This window comes from Apodemus sylvaticus, chromosome 15 (genome assembly GCF_947179515.1).
Source record: "Apodemus sylvaticus chromosome 15, mApoSyl1.1, whole genome shotgun sequence".
NCBI lineage: Eukaryota > Metazoa > Chordata > Mammalia > Rodentia > Muridae > Apodemus > Apodemus sylvaticus.
In genome coordinates this window covers 5831646-5855815 of record NC_067486.1, presented here as the reverse complement: position 1 = coordinate 5855815, position 24170 = coordinate 5831646, and the positions used below count along the sequence as shown (strand labels likewise).

The 24170-nt window shown below is 49.9% G+C and overlaps 1 protein-coding gene across 1 annotated transcript; it reads left to right on the top strand.

Annotated features, from left to right (window-relative positions):
• Positions 1–1263: 1263 nt before the first annotated feature.
• Smim11 (small integral membrane protein 11) lies at positions 1264–13467 on the top strand. The gene is made up of 4 exons (XM_052158906.1): positions 1264–1354; positions 5184–5285; positions 11458–11626; positions 13287–13467. The coding sequence occupies exons 2-3, from the start codon at positions 5274–5276 to the stop codon at positions 11611–11613; spliced, it is 168 nt and encodes a 55-aa protein (XP_052014866.1). The 5' UTR covers positions 1264–1354; positions 5184–5273; the 3' UTR covers positions 11614–11626; positions 13287–13467.
• The last annotated feature ends 10703 nt before the right edge of the window (positions 13468–24170 follow it).

The window sequence follows — 24170 nt, the reverse complement described above, 5'->3', positions numbered from 1 at the left end:
GGGTTAAAGGAGAGGGGAAACATACTCTAAATGGGTGCCACCATTTCCCTGGGCTGGGATCCTGAATGGAACCCAAGGGAGAAGGCCAAGCAAGCTCAAGCCTCCATCGCTGTCTTCCCAGCTGTGGACGCTAGCTAGCCTAGACAAGCCCTTGCTCCTCTAAGTTGCTTCCGGCAAGCATTTTGTCGCGTTAACAGCACGTAACTAACACATCGGGCAGGTGTCCAGTTCCTGCTCATTTACCTGGTCTCCCTCCTCCAGTGAAGCTTTCCAAATGAAAATGCCAAGTCAAACAGCTGGGTTCTTTTTTTTTTTTCTTTTTCTCCCTATCCATGTCCACTTTATGGTCTTTCTGCTTAGCCCGCAGTTTCCACACGCCTGAGTAACGATACTTCAGTCTTAAAACGCAGATTTGAAGCTATCACAAAACGAACAAGTGATAGGTGCTGATCTGATCCTAGACTCACAACCCAAGATGAGCCGCGGGTCTGGCACGTGCTGACCTAAACTCCTGGCGGGGGCGGGGGGGGGGGGCGGATAAGCCATTCTTTCAGTTTCTGTTTCATCATGTGTGAAATGTTATAATTATAGCGTATCCTTTATAGGCCTCGTAGAATTCAGTTAAACGATAGTCTCAACGCGCTACTCCCTTGTTGGCACAGGGGTCGTGAAACCCTCTGCACGCTATCATTTCCTACTTCATCCCCACTGAGGCATAATGAGATCTGGAGCTAGCTTTCTTGGGTTCAAGTATCCACCCTGCAACTAGTGTCAGCGGCGGGCATCAGCTCCCCGCTGCACAAGAGGGAGCTGAGGTGGAGAGCTCGGTGAGACCTTTCCCTCTCCAGCCTTGTACAGGGCCGCTCTCTACCCGGTACTTCTGGAAATCACTGGTTAGAAATGAAACTGGGAATTTAATGTCAGGGTATCCTTCGGTTATCCCAACCGGGATACGCTCTTGTTGACCCGGTGAAGGAAAAATAAAACAAAAAACCTGGGACCTATCGTCTTCAGCTGTATAGAACAGGAATCAAAATCCAGTGGACATGAACAAAGAGCCCCAGGCCGCACCCCAAGCCCTGCGGACCACCCTCAGCAGTCCTATTTGCTTTTCTGCAACAGCCTCAGACCTCTGGGCAACCTGCCCGACGCCCTTGGCCTTAGCGCCTGCGGACAGAGGAACTCGCTCCTTGACCTCAGGGAGTAAGATGATACCCTAAAGCCACTGCGCCTGCGTATCAAGCGGTGCGCTTCCGTTCTGAGCGCTGCATTTCGGGACTTGTAGTTTTCACGACGGAATTGTGGGAGTCGTGGTTTGTGAGCACCAAGCGAGGAGGCCCCGCTGCATTGAGTTGTAAGTGTGTGATTGAGTCTTTGGGGCGCTGGAGATCCCTCGGTCATCTCGCGTTCGTGCTTCTTCCAGGATGATACTTGCTGGCTACGGCCACACAGTGCATGGGAACCCTAATAGTCTGGTTGCCTTGTTTTGGGAACGCAGGGAGGGAGCGATGATAAGTCCCGGCCTTCTACTTCTCTGAGTGGAGCAAATGCATGGGGCCTGAGAACCTGGCTGGCCACTCCCAAGTACCCATAGCCCAAAGCTCCGTATGATCCTGTGGTGCCCAGATTGCACAGGTGCCAGAGCTGCTCAAATGAGGTGTGCCATTCCAGCGGGTAGGGAGGTGGCTCTCCAACGCTTTGAAATTTAGAGCCTGGCCACCCGGATAAGGTGGATTTCTTGAAAACCAAGGCCGAGCAGACTTAGTGAGGTCCAGGAGTCATGAGCCACCTGAACCTCCTGAAACTTTAAATGGTTGGCTGAGGAATTAAAGTGAAAGGGGTAGAGACTGGGAGTGAAAACAGCTTCAGATGATTCACACAAGCCGCTCAGATGGTGATGCTGAGATATGTGCACCCTCGGCTCTGTTAGCCCTGCCAGGGAGCACAGGGAGCTTGTGAGCAGAATATTGTTCATGTTTTAATTGGCGTAATCAAAGTGAGTGAATACCTTCTATGTTTCTAGAATAAAACCTGGCAAGATACTTTGCAATAAAGATCAAAACTACTAGCAGTTTCGTTTTTTGTCGTTAAGGGTTAAGCCCGGACAGCTCCCCACGTTTCTTCTATTTTAATGGCCTCCAGCTGCCCTCACCCTGGTGGCTTTGACTCACCCTCTGCCACCAGCTGCTGCTCGTTTCTGAATGGCACCAGGAGTCCGTGCTATCAGAGCAGACAGCTCACTGCCATGTTTAGCTTTCTTGGTCGTCCCATTTGCAGGAAGCTTGCCGTGAAAACATCTACTCTGTGCGTGTGATTTAAAGCAGTGGGTGTAGATGAACAGGGCTGATCTGGGCCACCCACTCCATAGCATCGCAGACTTCCCTTTAATTTTACTTCTGTCTCTTCCTCTTTTTTCGTCTCTTTCTCCTTGGGCAGGATTCTGTGTGTCTGAGATTGGCCCCTAGCTCACTCCTCTGTAGCCTTGGGTGACCTCCACCTCCCAAGCGCTAGAATGACAGGCTTGCACCCCCAAAGCTGGTTTGTGAGTTCCTAGGGTTGAACCCAGAGCTTTGTTCCAGCACTCCCTCCCCCCCACCCAGCCACACCCGTAGCCCTCTGCTTCCTTCTTAGAGACCTTGCCTTTTAATCCTCTAATTGCCACTCTTTTTGGCTTCTGTTTCTGTGACATCAGGGAAAGCGGAGAGTTGTGAACTCCAGAGTGGGAGACTTACTCTTCGGACCCTGATATTCCAAGGGCGCTTTGGCTCATGGGCTTTGACTTTCCCAGGTCATATGTCTGGCCCTTACTTCCACCTAAAGTAGAGTCCTGTCCTCCTCCTTTATTCTTTATCCCGTGCTTGTCACCTTGTGCTGACTGCATCCTGCCCGAGTGCTGTGTATTTGTTATCCGGCAGGACCATTAGCAAAGGAGAAACATTATCAAGACATCGGTGCCTTCTGTGCATTGCTCATGCTTCTTAGTGATTACTGGGCAACTTCTGAAGGAGAATTTACTGATGAAGGAGACTTTGAGAGGCCAAGGTCACATTGCTGCTACGTGTAATTCATTTGCCAGACCTCCAGACCTCTGGGTATTTTCTTTCATTTATTTCCTCTTGTAAGCATCTTGGGCCGATTTGTTTTCCTTGACCTTGGGAGTCAATATCCTGTGCATATCAGTTCACATAGGTGAACTGTGGGAAACAGTTAAATCAACTACCACATAATATGTATACAACTCAATTAAGAGAGAATTATAAAAACAGAATGGAAAAGAGTATTTTGTTTTAATATACAGTATGACTAATCCCTAAGATTACTAGACATTCAAAGTATAAATTCCAGCAGCAAGTTATAACATGCAAAGAACTCATTTTTCCAGTGCAGGTCAGAATCTGCTGCTATTTAAAGGCAAAGACTTACACCTTCAACCACCGCTATCGCATTTAGTTGGTGCTTTGAATTATATGCTTCTTAGTTTATCTGACTTTGTACAAGTCAGAGGCAAAGCTTGGTTATCTTGTGCCAATAGCTAGTTGGTTTTCAAAGTTCTGTAACCTTGGATAGACTGAAGTCTGAATTTTATATATTAGATACTTTTATAACCGGAAATTTCACTGTCTCTCATGAGGTGAAAGGAAACCGGCGCTAAAGGGCTATGGCATTTCCCGTTGCTTTTCTAATCCTAATCTGAAGTACAGAGTGAAGTGATTTTGAAGTATTCCATCTGTATCCAGGTGACTTGCCGAGGCTGAAGCTCCCAGACCTGGCTGTCTGGATGTGAGATAGGCAAGGGGCAGGGACCTGGGGTCTGCTTGATTTGAGCTGCACGTAGTGCTTTCCCAGCAAAACAAGCTGTGATCTCCGCCACGCCATGTGGAGCTATGTGCACACCTCTCTTTCAACAGAGACTTGTGGACACTCCAAACTCTATAGAGCTCCTTAGCGGCGACCCTCAGTAAATCCTTTTGGTGACCAAACATACACTGAAACTAGGGATCGTGGCTAGATCCAACATATACTGTTTTGGGGTGCATGCATGGTAAGGCAAACTATGACCTTAAAATGAACATTTAAGGGGAAAAATCCCTATTTGCCCTCTTTTGTCTATGCCTAAGTGGGAGCAGATAGCATTAAAATCAAAAGCATTGTGGGAAAGGATGTGAATTAAAGCTTACATAGCCCCATATCAATTAGAACCAAAAGGCACCCCACTGCTAGCAGTCAGCTCCACCCTGTCCTGAACCCACAAAAGGAAGTCACGGGCTTGTCCACTCCAGCTCAAGTAGCCTGTTGGCCTCTTGTAGAGCACCTGGCCTATACCCATCTGTGCTTCTGGACAAAATTCCTTGTCACTTTCCCATCTGTGTACACCTTCAATTTTTTTAAATACCAAGAACCCTGAGACACCCATTTGGAACAGAGGCCTCTGGTCCTGGATGGGTTCAGATTCCAGTCACACGGCAATAGCCTGAGCTCAGTACTTGTGCCCTATTTCTTCCCCCTTTAAAGTAAAGGGGGTAAAATGGAGACTCTCTGGCTTAACTCATCTAAGCACGTTAGCACAGACGACACAGAAGAGTCAAGCTGTGGGTAACTTCCTACAAAGTCAACTTTCAGAACTAGCAGGGCCCACCTGGCTGACAGTGGCGCATGCAGACGCTTCGTCCAGATCTCAGGTGTTCTGACTCTGGCTGTGGACACAGGTGTCAAAGCTAATGAGACACAAGACCGTGCAGAGCGTCTGTTCTCTGGATGGCTCTGCACTGTCCCTTGTTCTAGGTCTCCTCTACTTTTTAGAAGGAATTTTATGTACAAGTTAGTCATTTTCTCAGGATAGGTTTTAGTTTTTTTGTTTTTCTTTTTTAAAAAAGTCAAGATGAGCACAGTTAGTGTTCAGAAGGTCCTTCATCCCCAGACTAGCTTGTCTTCATGCCAGGAGATGGGTGCGACCATTGGCGAATGTGGGCTTTAAATGCACAGAGGTGTCAGTTGGGAACTGGTGCTTTATCAGAGCACCACGAGGGAGCTGCAGAGAGCCACAAGGATCGGGGTGACCTGGTGCAGACCCCGACTGTGCTCTGCTTGCCCTCTGTTCATGGGCCTCTCTCTATCCAAGCCGTGGCTTCCTACTGTGTTCTGCCCTGGAGGCTCTGCATCGACCTGTTTCTCTCTTTCCCCAGCTCAGAACTTGAGCTCCTTGGACCGACCCGACCTTCCAGCTGCCTCTCATGCTTGTGAGCACCAGTTACATCAATCAGAAGTGAACTGCCATGAACTGGAAGGTGAGAATAGTTTTTTTTTAAAGTATAGATTGGTTTTTATATTTGTTTTGTCTTCCCACATATATCTGTCACACTAGTGGAACACCTGAGCTCATGGGGTCTAGAAATTCCAGTCTCGCTGGAAATGTGTGGTGATGGGTGACAGATGGCATTTGGTGGAGAATAGAAGTAGGTAAGACTTCTCACTTCAGGACCCAGTAAGCAAAGTGATTGACCAGAGTCCCTTAAACCTCTGGACATAATTCCAGTGATCGGAGAACCTCCCATAGGCTTCACTCTCTTAAGGTTCGCTGCAGTTCACGGTAGGACCACCAGGGGGAGAAGCCTTTAGCACACACCATAGCATTGAAGATTATAAGAGCAGCATAGTTAGAGCAACAGCAGATACTCTGTATCAGAAGAGTAGATACTGTGTATCAGTAGAGTGTAGAGTGGATACTCTGTATCAGAAGAGTAGATACTCTGTAGAGTGACTTTTTTAGTGAATTGAACCTGTTTTCCAACAATCTCATATCCCTACAGCATCTGATGGTCCTCACTCCTGGCTCTCCTCTCTTCCCACTCCTTGAACTTCCCTCCCTCCCCGTAAACCCCTATTCGCACACATGCCTTGATAATCACGTTTAGTGTTTCAAACGTGTAAAACTTGTGAATTTACATTTGCTCTCCAGCCTGCTGGAGGAAGGCCAGGCCTTTCTTTGAGAATACCTCCGGAACTTCAGACTGTCTCACTTTTCTGCAAAAATCAGGACTTTAAAGCTTCACTTAGCAGTCCCAAGTTTCTCTTGCTTCTTTGAAGTAGATGTAAAGGGTGAGAGCCAGTGCCTCTCAACTCTGTAGCACTTCTGAGGCAGTGTGATGCTATTTAGAGGTGGAGCTTCTGGCCGAGGTGGCTCCCTCCAGTGCGAAACCAGTGCCTGTGGCAGCCAATCTCTGCCGTGGGAACCGAAATAAATTCCTTCCTAAATTGGCTCTTATCGGGGTGCTTTATCACAGTGACAGGAACGCCCATAAAGCATTGAGTGCCCTTGCAGAACAGGCCCCAAGACTGCCTAGCCCACTTCCTGCTGCATGAGGACACAAGTTTGTTGCATATCCTGGAAGAGGCCCTCATGAGCATCAGACCACACTGCACTTGCTCTCAGATTGTGGCCTCCATGTGTCCGTTTATGACTTTGATGTCCAAGCCTGAGGTGAAGACAGTGGACCGCGACCTTACAGAGCTTCCAGTGTCCATGATCCCCATCCAAGATCTTGTCCAGCTTTTTTGCCAAAAGCATTGGGTTTTTTTTCTAGCCACACTTGATTTTTTCAAAGAATTGAACTCAATTTTCATGGAAAGCAGCTTTTTAAAAAGTCATAAATTACCCACAGGAGCATCAAGGACATGTTGAACTGATTGGGAAATGAATGAAAGAGATTCCTATAAAAAGTTAGGTTTAGCTGTTGGAACCGAGGTTGGGGGCAGGCAGAGCCTAGCCCACTGGCTGGCTGTATACCCGCTGGCTATGGGCAGCAGCCTTGTCAAGGGAAAGGGCAGGACTCATTCATCTAAAGGCCTGATGCCTCAAGGTCAGGTGGGGGTTGGTTAAAAGAACAGCTGATTAGCCAGGCTGGTGCACACCTACAGTGCCAGAAGGAGGGAGGCAGAGACAGAAGGATCAGGTAGAGAGAGGACCAGGTAAAGATAGGTGAAGAGGGAGTTCAGAGCCGCCTTGACTGCACAGGGCGGCTGAAGTCAGGCAGATCCTAGGAGCTTGCTGGACAGCCAGTGTAGCTGAAATCGTGAGCTGAGCTCCGTGTTCAGTGAAAAGTAAAACTACCCTTGTGTAGGCACAAGCGTGCGGACCAGCACACATAACACATGCAGGCACACATACACATGAGCACATGAACACACACACATGCATGCTTGCACTCACATGCACATACACACATACTTAGCACACAGTTACATACTCATACACATGAACACATGCTTGAACACACACCTGCACTCACACACACATGAACACATGTACACACACATAAACACATATACACACATACCCACACACACATAAACATGTGTACACATATACATACGCACACACACTCACATACATAAACACATATACATACACACACACACACATGTGCAGGCATACATGACCTCACTTACACACAGTTGATCTCACCAGCTCCAGCAGTAGTCATTTCCTCCCTACAGGTCTGCATATTCTGAGAGAGAAAAGGAGCTTAAAGGATAAGAGGAGATAGATGATCGGGAAATTGAAGCCAGCTGAAGCCAGTTTCTGCCCAAAAGGGGCAGAGAGGAGGGCAAACTCATTAGACCTTTATGTTGCCGCCCTCTGCTGGCATTGAGCCTCTTGCTTCTCTGATCCCAGATAAAAAAGATAAAAAACATAAATCATGGAACCATCCAGCCCGTGTCTGTCACCTGTATTTCCTTTTCAGTTTGTTTTCTACCTTCCTGTTGAGATATCATGCCCCTGCCGTTGCTAAAGCTGTCTGAGGCTTGTACCAGGAGAACCATGACCTATGGCCTGGGCTGCACCTTGCCACCTTGTGAGGGCCCCAGGGTCTATCCATGGGGATGAGACAGTCCCCTTCCAGATCTGAGGCAGTCTCAGCCTCCAGCAGCCTGGGAATGTAGGGCGTTTCTGTGGCGATGCTCAGTCCGCATCAGCTAGACTGTGAGTGTGGAGCCGAGCTTGGCCGCAGGGCTGAGGGGCAGCCAGGTGACAGGCCCTGCTGCCAGGGTACGTGCCCATCATGCCCTTTGTTCTGACAGTGTCAGCTAATCTAAGGGGCTGGAGAGATGCACTTCAGCTGTGTGATCCTCACTCCTCGGTGACATGGAGTGGCTGAAAATGTATATAGTTACCGTCTTAGTTAAATTAAGCAACTAGAATTTACTTCATCCTCACCCATGGTACTCACTACCTAATTCTGTCACAGGGCAACCTTCCTCTGAAATCCTCAGATAGCCATTCCTAAGAGTTAAATAGTTTCTAAGGCATCAAGTCCAGCTGAGTTGTGGTTGACTTGCAGGACTTAATTGTAAACCAGATTCAGGTGGAAGGGCAAGCCGTGTTACTGGACAGTTCAGCGATGGAGAGTCGGCTGTCCACAGCGGGGTAGGCCGACTTTCTCCTCCGCCATCAGCCACCTCCCCGTAGTTTGTTACTGTCCTCATCTGTTCAGTCAGAGTCTGTCGCCTTCCTGGGGCTGGAGTGGATGAAAGGAGACAGTCTACAGAAGGCACGGGGCACACAGACTTTCCAGGATATAGCAACTGGAGCTCCATCTGTTACACGGAAGAGTGACTCACTAAAGGTTTAGATACAATTGGGGGGACACAGATGTGTATAAATTGGAATCAGGAGCTGAGGACTGGTTTCATTCTAACCCTGGCCATCTCTCCAGCCCCTTAGATTAGCTTTCCTATACATCTCAGGGCTGCCTACCTGGGAATGGTGCCGCCCTCAATAGGCTGAGCCCTCCCTCCTGTGTCAATTAATAATGAAGACAGTCCTCCAGGGACACGCTCACAGGCCAGGCTGCTCTGGGCAGCCTGGAATGGTTTGAAGTGGGACACAGTGTTGGACGTGGAGGAAGCTTTGAAGACTGATGATCTCAGGCATTCTAGATCTCTAACTATACTGAATGCTTACTGATAACTTCTAAAAAAAAAATCCTAAAAACTTTCTTGCTTATTCTGTGGTTAAAAAACACTGGCTTGGGTGATTAACACCTGTTGCCTAGCAGTGGGGATTTTGTAAAAAATTTATTGCCATCTTTCCCTTCTCTGTCCAGGCAGCAAGAAACCTCTCTGACTAGGCTGATTAATTCTTTGTGAACCAGAGAAGAAGGAAAGGAAAATAATTAAGATGCTTTATACATTGCACAGACACACTCTGGCTGGGACTAATCGTCTGTCACAAACAACAAGTATTTATGCATGCTTACATACATGCATATACCTACACGTGTACATACAGACAAACAGACATATTCATTTGGATGGATGGATGGATGGACTGACGGACAGACGGACGGATGGACAGACGGACGGATGGATGGATGGATGGATGGATGGATGGGGCAGAGCCCCCCCAAGCCAAACCATCTAACCAACAACTGTATTTCTTTTCTCCAGCCTTCTTAATACCTTCTTAGAGAAAAAGTTCTTTAGAAAATTACTTCAAAGATAAATGTTATCATAAAACGGGAGTTACAGAAGGATGTCGGTACTAAGTTCAAAGCAGTGTTTCACTATAATATGCTCATTATAAGTTCAAAGCAACAGTTTTTACATAGCCTTGCCTTTTTTTATTAGATACATTCTTTATTTACATTTCAAATGATTTCTCCCTTCCTGGTTCACCCCCCCAAAGTCCCATAAGCCATCTCCCCTCCCCGTGTTCCCCAATCAATCCCCTCCCACTTCCCTGTCCTGGTATCCCCCTACACTGCTGCATGGGGCCGTTCCAGGACCAGGGGCCTCTCCTCCCTTTGATGTCCAACAAGGCCATCCTCTGCTGCCTATGCATCTGGGGCCATGGGTTACTCCATGTGTACTCTCTGGTTGATGTCTTTGTCCCTGGGAGCTCTGGGAGTACTGGGTGGCTCATATCATTGTTCCTCCTATGGCACTGCAAACCCCTTCAGCTCCTTGGGTCCTTTCTCTAGCTCCTCCATTGGGGACCCTGTGCTCAGTTCAATGGCTGGCTGAGAGTGTCCCCCTCTGTATTTGTCATGCACTAGCAGAGCCTCCCAGGTGACAGCTATATCCGGCTCTAGTCAGCAAGTCCTTGTGAGCATCGATAATAGTGTCTGGGTTTGGTAACTGTATATGGGATGGGTCATTTCATTAGATGCTGAAAAAGCATTTGACAAAATTCAGCATCCTTTCATGTTAAAAGTCTTGGAAAGAACAGGAATTCATGGCCCATATCTAAACATAGTAAAAGCAATATACAGCAAACCAGTAGCCAACATCAAACTAAATGGAGAGAAACTTGAAGCAATCCCACTAAAATCTGGGACTAGACAAGGCTGCCCTCTCTCTCCATATTTATTCAATATAGTACTGAAATTCTCGCTAGAGCAATTAGACAACATAAGGAGGTCAAAGGGATACAAATTGAAAAGGAAGAAGTCAAATTATCACTATTTGCAGATGATATGATAGTATACTTAAGTGACCCAAAAAACTCCACCAGAGAACTCCTACAGCTGGTAAACAACTGTAAAGTGGCAGGTTATAAAATCAACTCAAGCAGATCAGTAGCCTTCCTATACTTAAAGGATAAACAGGCTGAGAAAGAAATTAGGGAAATGGCATCCTTCACAATAGCAATATAAAGAAAGTATCTAGGTGTGACTCTAACCAAACAAGTGAAAGATCTGTATGACAGGAACTTCAAATCTGGCCTTATCATAGTGCACACCTGTGGCTTCGTCCTTAGACCTAAATGTTTCTCCTTACACGTAAATCTTTCCCAAGCCTATTTCTCGTCTTAGTGTGATTATGAAAGCTCTCATTGTATACCTTATTATGCAGCCTTTACTTACTATTATGAGGGGTGGGCATATTCCATTCTTGATTCTAACTTTGTTACATCTTTCTAGCAAAGCTACTAAGACCATCTTTTAAAACTTCCTAAAATTTTAATCAAATCAAGAAGTCTATAGAATCATTAATTCATCTAAACAGCATTAATTCATGAAAGTTTATCCTTCTGTTAATCTGCATGAAATCTGATCAATAGTGTATGCTAATGCCCAGAGATTATTATATTAATCTAATAAGGACAGGAAAGGCATATCAGCTCCAAGAAGCAATCCTGAGGCGAAGTCTCTTTGGGCCTTGCCATCGCCCTCACCCAGAGCACGACTGTGTAAGAATGGTGGGCCACCTCCAGGAAGGCCGCCTGCGAGCCTCAGCCCATCCTAGAGGGCTCCTGACATCTCTAATCTAGACTTTCCACTCAGATGACTATAGGCTGTGTCAAGTTGTCAGTTAAGCTAGCTAGGACACCAGAGTGGTCCAGGAGTCTAGCCTCGACTTGAAACATTGTAGTTGCTCGGTAACATTTGCAGAAGGAGGGAACCTGAGACTCGGCTTCACTGCTAGAACAGTCAGCCTGTGTCTTTCTCCCTTGAGGTTCTTGAACACGTGCCCCTGCTGCTGTATATCCTGGCCGCAAAAACCCTGATCCTGTGCCTGGCCTTTGCGGGTGTGAAAATGTACCAAAGGAGAAGCCTGGAGGGGAAACTGCAAGCCGAGAGGAGGAAGCAGTCGGAGAAGAAAGAGAACTGAAGAGACGTTAGAGGTATTGGGCTTCACAAGCAAAACCCGTCCCACCCAACCAGGGCCCACCCAAGCGAGTGGTGGCCTGAGATCTCTGCCTGCTTGGTCTGAAGCATTGCACGAAGGCGCATGGGCACTGCAGCCAGGGTGCAAAGCCAGAGCCTCAGCCCTACTCTGACGGTTTAGAGTATCAGTCCTCTGCTCTGAGCCTGTTGTGTTTCTTAGTGGGAGGGGGTGGCTCCCTGTTATCTTCAGGATGATGTCTGACTCCCTGCTGGCAAATCATCCCTTCCCAGTCTGTCCATCATCTGGCCAAGCCTCCCCTGCCACCTCTCCAGTCCTCCCCTGCGCTCCCGTGGCATTTCTGCATCGTGGAGACGGTTATGCCTGCGTTCCCAGCCAGCCCTTCCTGACAGCTCCTCCCCAGGCATGGGGCCTGTGTATCACTGTAGCTGGTGCCTCTCTGTATGCATGGCGTGGGGTGGAGGGCTCTGGAGCACGCGTGGGAAGTCAGGACTCAGGGGTCCTGGGAGCTATTCCTAAGGCCTTGCCACAGATATGACTGATTATTTACTTTCATGTGAGAACCTGTCTCTCCACGTATCAAGCTGAACCCTGAGCCTCTCTTAGTGTCAGGATTCAAATATGGTGAGCAAGGACTCTAGATTCTGGTTCCAAAATCCAGCTGCACACTGGAGTTTCTATACCCGGCTGCGAGGACTCCTGTGCTGCTGTCTAAGAGCACAGCTTCCCAGGTTCCAGCCTCAAGAAAGGACGCTGTGTCACTGTCGTCTGGGCAGCCGGGCCTTTAAATAGCCAACAGGCGATTCTTATAGAGTCTGCTCAGCTCCAGGTCGCTGCAGGAACCGCCTCAGGCGTCACCGCACTGCCCACCTGAGGCCACGGTTCTGAAAGCAGGCGCTCCCTTGGGCTGTTGAGGAAAGCGGGCTCCTTGGTTTCAGCGAGACTGGGGAGACTGGGGCAAGCGTTTCACTGAGCATGCCATGCCTCAGCCCTCCTGACGACTCCCCAAAGTGACGTCAGGCCCAAAGAGCAGTAGAGGACAGATCCACCTCACTCACTCCCCAGATGTGCCACCCCCAAAATGTACAATGAGGACCCCACAGGAGCACCATGGCAGGCCACATGCCCAAGCCTGCAGCTACCCGCTGGTCCTCAGAGGGTGGAGACTTCCCAGGCAAAGGATCTTTCCACTGTGGAATCTTGCCCTTCAAAAACTGTCTTATTGATGGAAAACCCAAAATCACCAGGAAGGGCTTGGCCTCAGTGCTAGTCAGAGGAGAGGGGATGCTTAGCTGTTTAAAATGCTGAGGGCAGACTGCGGGGCTGACTTTAGGTTTATGATGCGGGCAGAGTCAGGACGCCTATGCACTGAGAAGAGGGCAGGAAGGCCATGTGTGAGCTCGTCGGTGCCTGTCGCGGCCACGTTTTCATTGAGCCAGGGCCACAAGCGCACGGAGAACTGACCTGGGAACTAGCCTGCCTCTCAGGTCCAGAGCCTGTGCTAAAGGAAGAAACCCATGCTGTCCAAATGCCCTGATGATTAGGTCAGGCTGAGTGGCCTCCCAGCGCTAGCGAGCACCGTCGGGGCTGAGCATGCAAAGTGCCACACTCTTCTATCCAGCGCCAGCCTCACTGCTGTGCTCTCCCTTCCTTTCTAGATTTTTCCATTTAAATGTCAGCTTGGGTGGAGTCCAGCAGAGAAGAGAGAACAAAGACTTCACAGAAGAAGACACGCTTCCGGCCTAGACCTTTAACTTAAATAATAACAGTGTGGATTTTTATATGTTTTTAGAAGAACCAGTATTTTGTTTACTGAAATAAAATACATTATTCTTAAAATAGCTGTCTTCATTCTCTCCCTCTCTCCGTCTCTCTTCCTTCCCTCCCTCTCAGTCTCTCCTCCTCTCTCTACCCCTTCCCTATCTACCCGCCTCCCCCAACACAATATGAGAGGACTTTTTCAGGCCTTCTCTTCTCTGCCACATTCTGGTTGTGGAGTTCTGATAGCAAATCCTGGGTGCATGTGCACGCATGCCCACGTCAGTGGTCAATGGTGACGCCACTGTAGGGGACATCCCCAGCAATGGGAGCATCAGTAGAAGCCTCGGCCAGCACGTCCCCACTCTCCACCATGCTTCTTCCTGTGTAGATAGTTTCCATGGTGACTGTGTGCTTGTCTATGTCAGAACCAAGAGGGCCAGACCCTGTGCCGGCCTGCGAGGGGAGGATGAGAGCCATGGACTATCACAGTAGCTCAGTCTAGAAAGAGCTATTTTGTAGAGGCTTGGTGGTTCACATCTAGAATCCTGGGCAGTGCTGGGTCCCACTTTAGATGGCCACATAGAAAGTTTTCAGAAGTACATAGCATGTCTGTCACCCTTGCCCACTGGATAGAACACGAACGGTAAGGAAATTGCATATATTAAAGTTTTACTGTGATTGCTGGATGGTTCTAACCACCTTGTGGGAGCCAGGGGAGGATTCACATAGCGTCGGAGATCCAAGTTCAGAATGGCCCTCAGCTCACAGAGGGCAGATGTCAAAGCAGGAAAAAGACTGTCTTCCCTGACAGGAGGGCGCTCCAGCCCTTTCCTGGGAGCTAGCAGCCACTACCTCTCTGGTGGCCCCACTTGGGCCTGGGGCCGGCCTGGGGCATAGATGAGCAGAGCCCTGGGTTGTAGATCCTCTGGCTCTGCCTAGGTGGAGCTCACACTGACCCTGGACCATAGGCAAGTCTCATGCCTCAGTTAAGCCCTCTGCGCACGGCCTCCTGTGGGGGGAGGGGGCACCCCTTCTCAAACGTCTGTTTGCCACTCATTTTGTTTGCAGTTAGGACACAGCCAGCTCTGAGCTTGCCTGACCTCAGATGAAGGGCCCTGGATACCACCCCCACCCCCACCCCCACACATACACACACACACACACACACACACATCCACAGTCCTGTATTCAAGACAGATCCATTGACCTTACTAGTGAGCCCAAGTCTGCCTGGCCTGCAGGTATTTATGTGAAGCCCAGCCTGCTGGGCCATGGGCTTTAAAGCTTACCCTTGGCTTTGCAGAACTCAAGGCTATCTCCTTGAATCACTATATGATGTCCCAGGGGCTGGACTTAACCCAGTGCTTTCCTGAGAACAACAGGATGGAATTATCTTCCTTTACTGTGCAAATACACTCTTCTGCCACTAGAGGGAGATGATCATCGCCCATTGGTGCCATTGGTAAATGAACGGTGGGGATCAGGAGCTGTTGTTTAAACAGTACTTTGGAAGCAGTGGCTTAGGTAGACAGGATGGTGCAGCCCACAGCCAGAGCCAGCAGCTGGGTACAGTGAGAAGACAGCAGAGCCATCCCTGGGTGTCTGTAAAATGTCGCCGTGTTCTCTCCCCATGAGAAGTCCCCAGTCCTCAGGCAGTTAATCTCACACACGCACCCCTGAGCTACCTTCTGGCTAAGCTGGCAAAGCCTGAGGTGCACAAAGAAAGAGAGGGAGTTGGCAAAAGAAACGAGCTGCCCAGGCCAGAGAGCACCTGACCTCCACAGGTCAGACTGAAGGCTGACCTCGTGGTGACCTTGGGGGGCGGGGAGGGAGTAGCTTCACACTCTGATTTAGGAGGCAGAGGTCTGCGTGATGCATTTCAGAGCCCTGGCTGTGTTCAGGTTCCTTGGAGGGAAGCGCAGATGGTCAACAACTGGTTCCTCAGGACTTCCGTGTGCTGAGTCTTCACAGTGCTGTCATTCACCGTGGCTTCACTGTGTCATGATTCCAGAGCTTTGCTCAGCGCCAGGATTGTGCCAAGCTCCTGGGCACAGAGCTAGGTGTTCAGGCATGACTTGCAGAAAGCCCACTCTACTGCCAGAAGTATCTTCATGGTCAAGGTGGGTCAAGCTTTCTCCTGCCCTGGTAACAGGGACCAGCTTCTTCATGAGAGCTTGCTTGTGGCTTTAGGTCTATGGAAGGAGTCTGGAGCTGGTCAGATGCATGAGGCTTCAGAACCTAGAGGAGAGACGTGGGAAGTTTGTGGTTTGAACCCTCCTGCCCTATTCCCAGGGTCTATCAAGTCTCTGTCTCTTCCTCTAGTGAGGACTTTGTAAACTCTGTGACCTCTTTAATTCCCTGTATTACCATTGTGTAACCTGGACATACAGAGAGAGGATAATTACTTAGTGATCTGAGAGTTAGTATTAGTTATTTAGGTTGGAATGATCACATTTGCCCATGACCAGCCATCAGGGGAAACTGGAGTACTTGGCACATTGCAGCTGACTAAATGGCTGGCATAGCTTCTGGGTTTATTGTTAGGGAGTTTCTAGTGATCTGTGGTGAAAAGATCTCTGTGCCCCTAACACAGCTAGGACCCTGGGCCTGGTGTATGAGGTCCATCACGTGCCCCAGGGCAGCCCTCTTAGCACTTCTAACTTTAGTACCTGATAGTCTGGTGACATCTCCATGGACTCCTGTCCAACCTAATGCCACCTGGTGTGTGCAGCCAAGAAGAGACGGGCACAGAGCTTCCTGCTAGACAGCCTTGGATTCTGGTGTTGGGACAACTCTGGAATTTTGGTTTCTTTAAAAAACACAGGAATAGCTGGGTGGTGGTGGCGCATGCCTGTAATCCCAGCACTCTAGGAGGCAGAGGCAGGTGGATTTCTGAGTTCGAGGCCAGCCTGGTCTACAGAGTGAGTTCCAGGACAGCCAGGGCTATACAGAGAAACCCTGTCTCGAAAAAAACCAAATCAAAAAACCTGACAGGAATATTATAACAACATGCTTTCATTTTAATCCCAGGTGTGGGGACGTGGGGACGTGGGGCTCCTTCAGATTGGCCGCAGCAGCTGACTGTGATTTGCCTTGGACTCTAGCAGAGGCGTGGTTTTGCCGCTGTAGATAGTTTCTGCAAATTCATGTTGGAATGCTGGGAACTTTTCAGAGGGTACATAAACGCTAGGACCCTTAGGGGCAAGGTGGAAGGTTGCTGATCATTGAGGGAGGTTGGTTGCAGTTTATTAGTGGTTAAAGAAGAAATAAAAGGAAAGAAATTAGATTCAGGGATTTTCCTAATTCCTCTTTCCCCTCTATCCTCCTTTCTCTCTTACCTAGCATTAGGAAGGAGGTGAAACAGGTGGGGGAGGGGATAAAGGGTAGGAACAAGGAGAAGCTACAATGTAGCAAAGGACAGATACATTCTGCTCTCAGCATCCTGCCACTGGTGGTGTATGTGTCTAGGTGTCAGCCACCAACCCAGCCTTGTCTGTGTTTATAAAATGAGCATAAAGGTCACTACCGTGGGCATGGTAGTTGTCAGAACCTGGCCTTGCTGAGTATGGAAAGAGGAATTGCCATGTGGGAAAAATTCACGCATGGGAGAAGTGTATAGCACTTCTGTGATTGTCCAGCCGGGCTGGGCAGAGCCAAAGGGCCAAGGTCCTGTTCGCATAGAATGTCCCTTACTTCCGTTGCACTAGGACGAAGTACCTTACAGGAGTGACGCTACAGGGAGAATGGTTTGCCTAGGCACAGGGCCTCATGGTAGGGCAGCTCTCCATGAGTGGCAGGAGCTCGGTGGCAGGAGCTCACCCAAATGTCAGCACCAGCAGGGGAGGGAGGGCTGGAGGCAGGGAGGGGAGGGGCGTGGCCTTCAATGTATTCCCCACAATGACTCTCTTGCTTCCCACAGCTTCCTAAAGCAGGGCCACAGCTGGGGACCAGGTATCACACCACAGGGTGGGGTGACTCATATCTGCTCCACATTTATTCATGCTGGTTCTAAGAAAGCACCATTTCTAGACCACTGCCTTCCTTCTCAGACATCGCCTCTGGCCCTCGGGAAGACGAGGGGTATGGTTGCTGGAGACAGTCACCCCAACACCCCAGAGGCTACTCCAGAGGACTCGTCTGCAGCGATGTTCATCCCTGCACTGGTCCATGACAATGTCTACCCTTCCTGTTGGGGTTTTGTGTAAGCTCCACCCCACACCTACCTGGTAATAGCCAGGTATGCCCCGCCCCAGAGATCTGGCCCACTATAAGAAGGGCTACTTGCTCCTCCTCTCCCTCTTTGCTCACCGCTCTCCCACACTCTTACCTCTCTGCCCCTGGGGCTCTTCTCCCCCCCTCCACGTCGTCATGGCCGGCCTCTCTCTCTCTCTCTCTCTCTCTCTCTCTCTCTCTCTCTCTCTCTCTCTCTACCACTAACTCCCATCCCCTATTCTGAATAAACTCTATTCTATACCATGTCCGTGTTCACTGACTCCTTCACTGACTCCTGCACCGAATCATCCTGATTTACTCCTTCATTGGTGCATTGGCCCGGATACGAGAAACACCTGGGATATTAAGCCTCTTCCTTCAATGGGTAAGTCTGGCACTTCCCGCGTTTGCCCGCAAGACGCTGGTGTTCTGTTCCCTCCCTCTTTCCCGCTGGAACTCAGCAGCGTGGGGCCGCAATGCCCCACGCAGCGAGTGCCACCGCGCTTTGCTAATTAATTCACTCCTCCATCTTATTACTGGTTCCTTGTTTTCCCGCGCGCTGGCTTGGCGGCCCGCGGGACTCATGGCGCACCGGCCAAGGTAGCGGTTGCTCCCGGGGCCACCGCCGCCGTCGCTGCCGCCGCCACCACCTTCCCCGCCGCACCTTCCCAGCCGGTCGCCACGGTGGAAGTGCGCCCGGTGGCCGTTCGCCGGCCGGGGGCGGTCCCCCGCCGAGGCGGCCGTTCGCCGGCTAGGGGCGGTCCCCCGCCGCGAGCCCCGCGGCCCATGCAGCCCATGCCAGAGCCCCCTCCCGCTCCAGAACTGCTGCTGAAGCCACCACCGCAGCTTCTACAACAGCTCCGCTTCTCCCGCGTCATTGCTAGGATACGAAACAAACTTTCCCAGTGCATCCTACTTCCTCTGCTGACAGGAAGTTCCGCCCCGCGCATGCGCAATCACTGATGCCTCCTCGGCTCTCAGAGACCGCAGCAGCAAGCCCTTACTAACTTTCCCTGCTACAGTTTTCTCGCTGACAGTCTACCATCAGAGCCAAACCAGGTTCTGGTAACGCAACTGTTACATCCTTTCCAGTGGCTGCGCCCCACCCCCCACCACCATACTGTCCCACTCTGCTGGCTACAACGCAGATTTCTAGGGCCTTTACCTGCAAAAGCCTAGCCACAGCCCACGTCCCCATCAATTCTAGTACCCGATTCTTTCACAGTTATACAGCTTCTTCCTACCACCCTGTCTTCCCTCTTCTACACTGCGTGGTCTCCCACAGCAGTCCATGACTGGTCTTGCAGCCACGCACAGGCAGGTGAAGCAAGGTTGGGGGACCGGGTCCCACAGCCAAGCTGTCCACACTGACTTCCACGTTCCCGGATATCGGATTGCACTTCCTTAGCAAACACCATCGGCCCAATAAGGTAAGGTCTTTCGGTTGGCTGGGCAGTTTCTTAAGTTCAGAAGAGACCTGGCCAGTTTCCTTCTAGAGCTAGATGCTGCCTGAGCTAACACTCGTTTTATGACACTCACCCATGGGTGTTTTCCGTTCCAGAAGTAATCCTGAGTCTCCCCTCATTGGCTTCCAGCCGTTCTGAAAACCCTGGGCCCCAGGCAGGTTACTTCTTCCGGCTTTTGCCTCAGCTCCCAGAAGCCCGCACGACGGTCCGGACTCTCTGGCTTAGCTGCCGTTCTTTGTTATACACACACTCCGGGACGCCGATTGTGGTATAGCAATGCCCCCACACACCTGATGGGTAATAGCGTCTTCGCCGATACCTCCAGGCACCCTACTGTGATGCCTCCTGGAAAATCTCAAGTCTCTAAACTAATAAACCTCTACAATAAGGTCTGGACTCAATATAAGCCAGACAATAATTCAAAATGGCCACCTAATGGCACCCTAGATCTAATTGTTTTAAGGGATCTTAATACATACTATAAGCAATCCGGTAGATGGGACCGAATCCTATCTATCTCTGGTCTAAGCCTTCTCTTTGCCCTGCCTGCTCCCCATCTGTGTTCCCACACCCTTAGCTCATTTGCTCCTATAGGCTGTGTGCTCAAGTTGATGTTAATAAGCCTAAATGTGCCTAGACACCTCAATTTTATCCATTGCTGCCAGCTTTCTTTCTGTGATCCTAGCATCTTTACTAACCATGGCAATATACTTTCCTCTACCTATACAACCTGTCAAAGCTACTTAAGCCTTCCATTCCTAGTCTCTCTTTAACTATTGCTCTCCTATCTTGCGCTCAATCTTGTCAGAAGTTTGTTATTAGATTTAAGACAGACAGAATTCCCAAAGGCCTGACAGCTTCTCCCAGGAGGTCTCAGAAGAAAGATGGACACCGCCACAGGATGTCTCAGAAGAAAGATGGACACCGCCACAGGATGCTGCCTGAAAGTGCAGTGGACAAAACCGGATACCTTGAGTCAAATGACTTAGCTAAACAAAGGTAAGCCATTTCTCATGTCATGGGTATCCATTCCACAGAGAAAAGCCGTGCATCTTCTGTGCTTAAAAACCAGACTGACAACCAAAGCTGCCATAGAGACCAGAGACCACAAAGAACTGCTGGCCACTAGAATCTGTCATTCTTTAATAATATAACTGTTAAGCTATTGTTTATTCCTCAGACTTCTGACTACATTGACAGCTAGACAGTTATCTCCTTACCTAAACTCTGTTTCCATTAAATGCTTCATATTTCCTCTTCTTGCTCTGTCACTTTCCCAACCTTCAATTCTATTCCTTCTGATCCACAAAGGCTCATCTTAAAGACTGTTCATGTGGTTAACTCATATTGTTATCTCTTTAATAAACTTGTTAGCTACAGGAAACCTACCCAGATCTACTGCTCATAGACCAAGTAGGCTCCATCCAGATAAGTACATCTGCCCAAGTACCCACTTTACTACCTTTCCAAAGGGTGGGATTCCTCTGGGTTTCAATTGTACACCTTAAGAAAAAATTTCCTTTCTCCCAAATGTACTTAGTCTTATTCCCTAACTATACTAATGTGTTCCAACATCTTGTTAAGTCCAGGCCCTTGCCATATCCAGGACAGCTCCAGAGAAGCAACCTTCAGATGCTCCAATCTCCTCTCAGCTTCTCCAGACCCAGACAGCTTCTACTGGACCTGTTCTCCTGACCTATCTTCAAATGGCTCTACAAACCCTGGACAGCAAAGAAGCAGCCAGTCCTCCTGGGACTGGACAATCACCCCCCATACCCCTTTCTCTAGGTTCTCCAGAGACACGTTGCCCCAATGTCAGCATGAAGCAGCCAGATCACAACAACGACCCTATTCCTGCTTCGCCATATGCGCCGTCACTTCTTTTCTTTTTTCTTTTTTCTTTTTCTTTTATTAATAAACCAAACATTGGGGACTGTTGGGGTTTTGTGTAAGCTCCACCCCACACCTACCTGGTAATAGCCAGGTATGCCCCGCCCCAGAGATCTGGCCCACTATAAGAAGGGCTACTTGCTCCTCCTCTCCCTCTTTGCTCACCGCTCTCCCACACTCTTACCTCTCTGCCCCTGGGGCTCTTCTCCCCCCCTCCACGTGGTCATGGCCGGCCTCCTCTCTCTCTCTCTCTCTCTCTCTCTCTCTCTCTCTCTCTCTCTCTCTCTCTCTCCCACTAACTCCCATCCCCTATTCTGAATAAACTCTATTCTTTACCATGTCCGTGTTCACTGACTCCTTCACTTCATCATCCTGCTTACTCCTTCACTTCCTTTCACTTGCTTCTTCCCAGAAAGCCTCCAGCCTCCAGTTCTCCAGCCTGGCTGCCCCACATCCACAAGGACAAGGACATGAATAGTCTCGCCTCCTGCAGACCGCCATGAATGCCAGGGGACAAAGTCTGCTCCTGGGATAACAAAGAGGCAATGACTGTGGTGAAGTTACCTGGGGACATCTGCTTTGACCTCAGCCTCCACACAGGCTTCATTTTGAGCTCTCAGTAAGCACAGGGCACATGTGGTGGTTCTAGCCTGTGACTCCATTTTAAGGCCTTCAGCCTGTTGTCCCGATGAGCTACTCAGGCCTCAGGAAAGCAAAGCAGCTTACCCAAACCCTCATCACTAACCAGGGTCCAGCAGAGGCCACTGGGGTCCAAGCTCAGTGTGCCCTGTGACTTTCTGCTGAAGTCTCACACTTGTGCTAGTGCCGCACGACCAAACTGCACGTCGTGTGGCCCCGCCAGGGCGCTGGTTACAGCGAACTTTCTCCTGCTTGCTTTCCTCAGCATCACCCAAAGCTTCAAAGCAACAGGGCTCCAAGCCCTGTTTGACTTCTAGGTGAGAGCCACTCCCGCTAGCCCATCCTGGTCAGCTAAGACCTGATGACCTGCCATTGCTCCGTTTATCCTGCCCTGCATGCTCACCACGCTTTATAAGGCGTCCTGCCTGCCCTCTCCACTTTGTGCTGAAATACACTCTTGCTGTGGTGTGGTGCGTAGCTGAAGCTGGCCGGTCTGCTGGTGGTACCCACGTTGGCATTCTTACAAGACGTAAACAAGAGAAGGGAGCAAGCTAGGCATGGCGACAGCGAGGACGGGTTTGTTGTTGTGAACTGGCAACCTGGGAACTCAGCTCACCTCTCAGCTTCCTCGACTGTCAAATGTCAACTGATGAGAGCAGCTGCCTGGCAGTGTCACCTCAGACATGTGACGAACAAGGCCGTGTGGGTGGCACCTTAACTGGGAGCTGCATCTGAGTCTAAGCTCCGTGCACAGCAGCCCACACTGGCGCTTTGCACCCCAGGTCTCCACATGTGTATAATGTAGATACAGTTATCCTATATTGCAGCTGTTGTGAGGATCAGGTTAATTAACTCGTGCAATTAAATGAGTAACTGGCTCATTTAGACATATACATAACCAGTGACCAGAAAGCTGGCATCTGAGTCCAAGATTCTTATCCGGCAGCCCCATAGGCTCACAGGGAGTGGTACTATTGGGAGACCTGGCCTTCTTGGAGTGGGTGTGGCTTTGTTGGAGGAAGTATGTCACTAGGGGCGGGCTTTGGGTTTCAGAAGCCCAAGCCAGACCCAGTCTCTCTCTCTCTCTCTTCCTGCTGCCTGCTTGTGCAGATGTAGAACTCTCAGCTCCTTCTCCAGCACCATGGCCGTCCGCCAGCGCGCTGCCGTGCTTCCTGACATGATGACAGTGGGCTGAACCTTTGAGCTATAAGCCAGTCCCAATCAAATGTTTCTGTTAGGAAGAAACACCTGGTCACCCCAAGACAGTGACGCATACAATCAAAGGGCGAGTCGTACTTATACCCCCAAACTTAGGTGTGGTACACCGGGGTCTGTGCTGATAAGACCTACACACTGATCATACCAACTGCCCTCAAGGAATCTCGGTCCGAGAGCGCATGTGAAGTAGAGAAAAGCCCACACAAATCAGTACAGTACGTCAGCTGGCAGAGCGAGACATCACCCACAGCTTCCCAGCAGGGGTTGACAAAAGTAGCATTCCAGTCCTGACTCCCAGAGCCCAGGGCTTTTCTTATAAGGAAGAGAGTCTTTGCATATGTGGTCTAGTTATGGATGGTGGACCGCACCACCCGACAGGAGAACCGAGAGGTCTGGGTGAACTCAGACCCCGGAATCTCAGGGACTTGAGATCAGCAGGAGTGGAGCCTCTCCCAACCACTCCTGAACTGGCTCTGGGACACGTAACCATGACACCCCACTGAGAGGACCACGGCAGTCAGTCACTAAAGAAAAAACCTGCCCTTCCCCACGCAGATAGAGAGCATCAGTAACTGAGCCAGTAGGAAACACGTACCCCTAAATCCCACCCCACTCCCCTGTCCACATGGAATAAAGCACACCCGACATTTCACGGAGGATCGTCTGAGGCCGACTGTTTTTACTGAGCTGCAACACTGGGAAACATTCATCGCTGGACCTTGGACCCACCCACCTGGCCAGGCTCACGCTGCTGACCCTGCAGGCCCCGCCTCTGGTGCTGCTGCTGTTGCTGTGGCCATCACTGTTGCTGCTGCCATAGCTGACCATTCACAGGAAGAGACCTGGGACCTCGGCTACCCACCCCTCACAGGCCGTCTAAACCTCCTCACAGCTCTTCTAAGTCCTTTAACACTTCCAGCATTCCTGGCTAGACCAGAGCCCCGTGGAGCTATGTGTCAGCTTCTGCTTCTTGCACAGCAGATGACACCAGCCAACGGGGAGAAACTCGTGGCAGCCTTCCCTAGATCCCCCCAGCAGTGTAGACGGCCATGCTGCTTATAGCTTGATTCACATCAGTGAGACTGATGTCTGACTCCCCACAGCCAGAACAGCCGAGAGTAAATCGCCACTTCCAGCCACCAGATGAGCCGCCTTTGCTACAGCAGCTGCCGGAAGCTGGTGCAGCACAGTGTAAGAGTCGGATCTGCAACAGGTGAACGTTGTAGGTCCAAGTGATTGGCGGTTTGGGGTGTGGCCCTTTGGATCAGATGGGTGTTAGATCCCCTTTTCTCCAACTTGAAAAGACTGCTGAACGCAATGCTTACTGCTGAAGAGCATCAAAGCTCTGGACGCCTC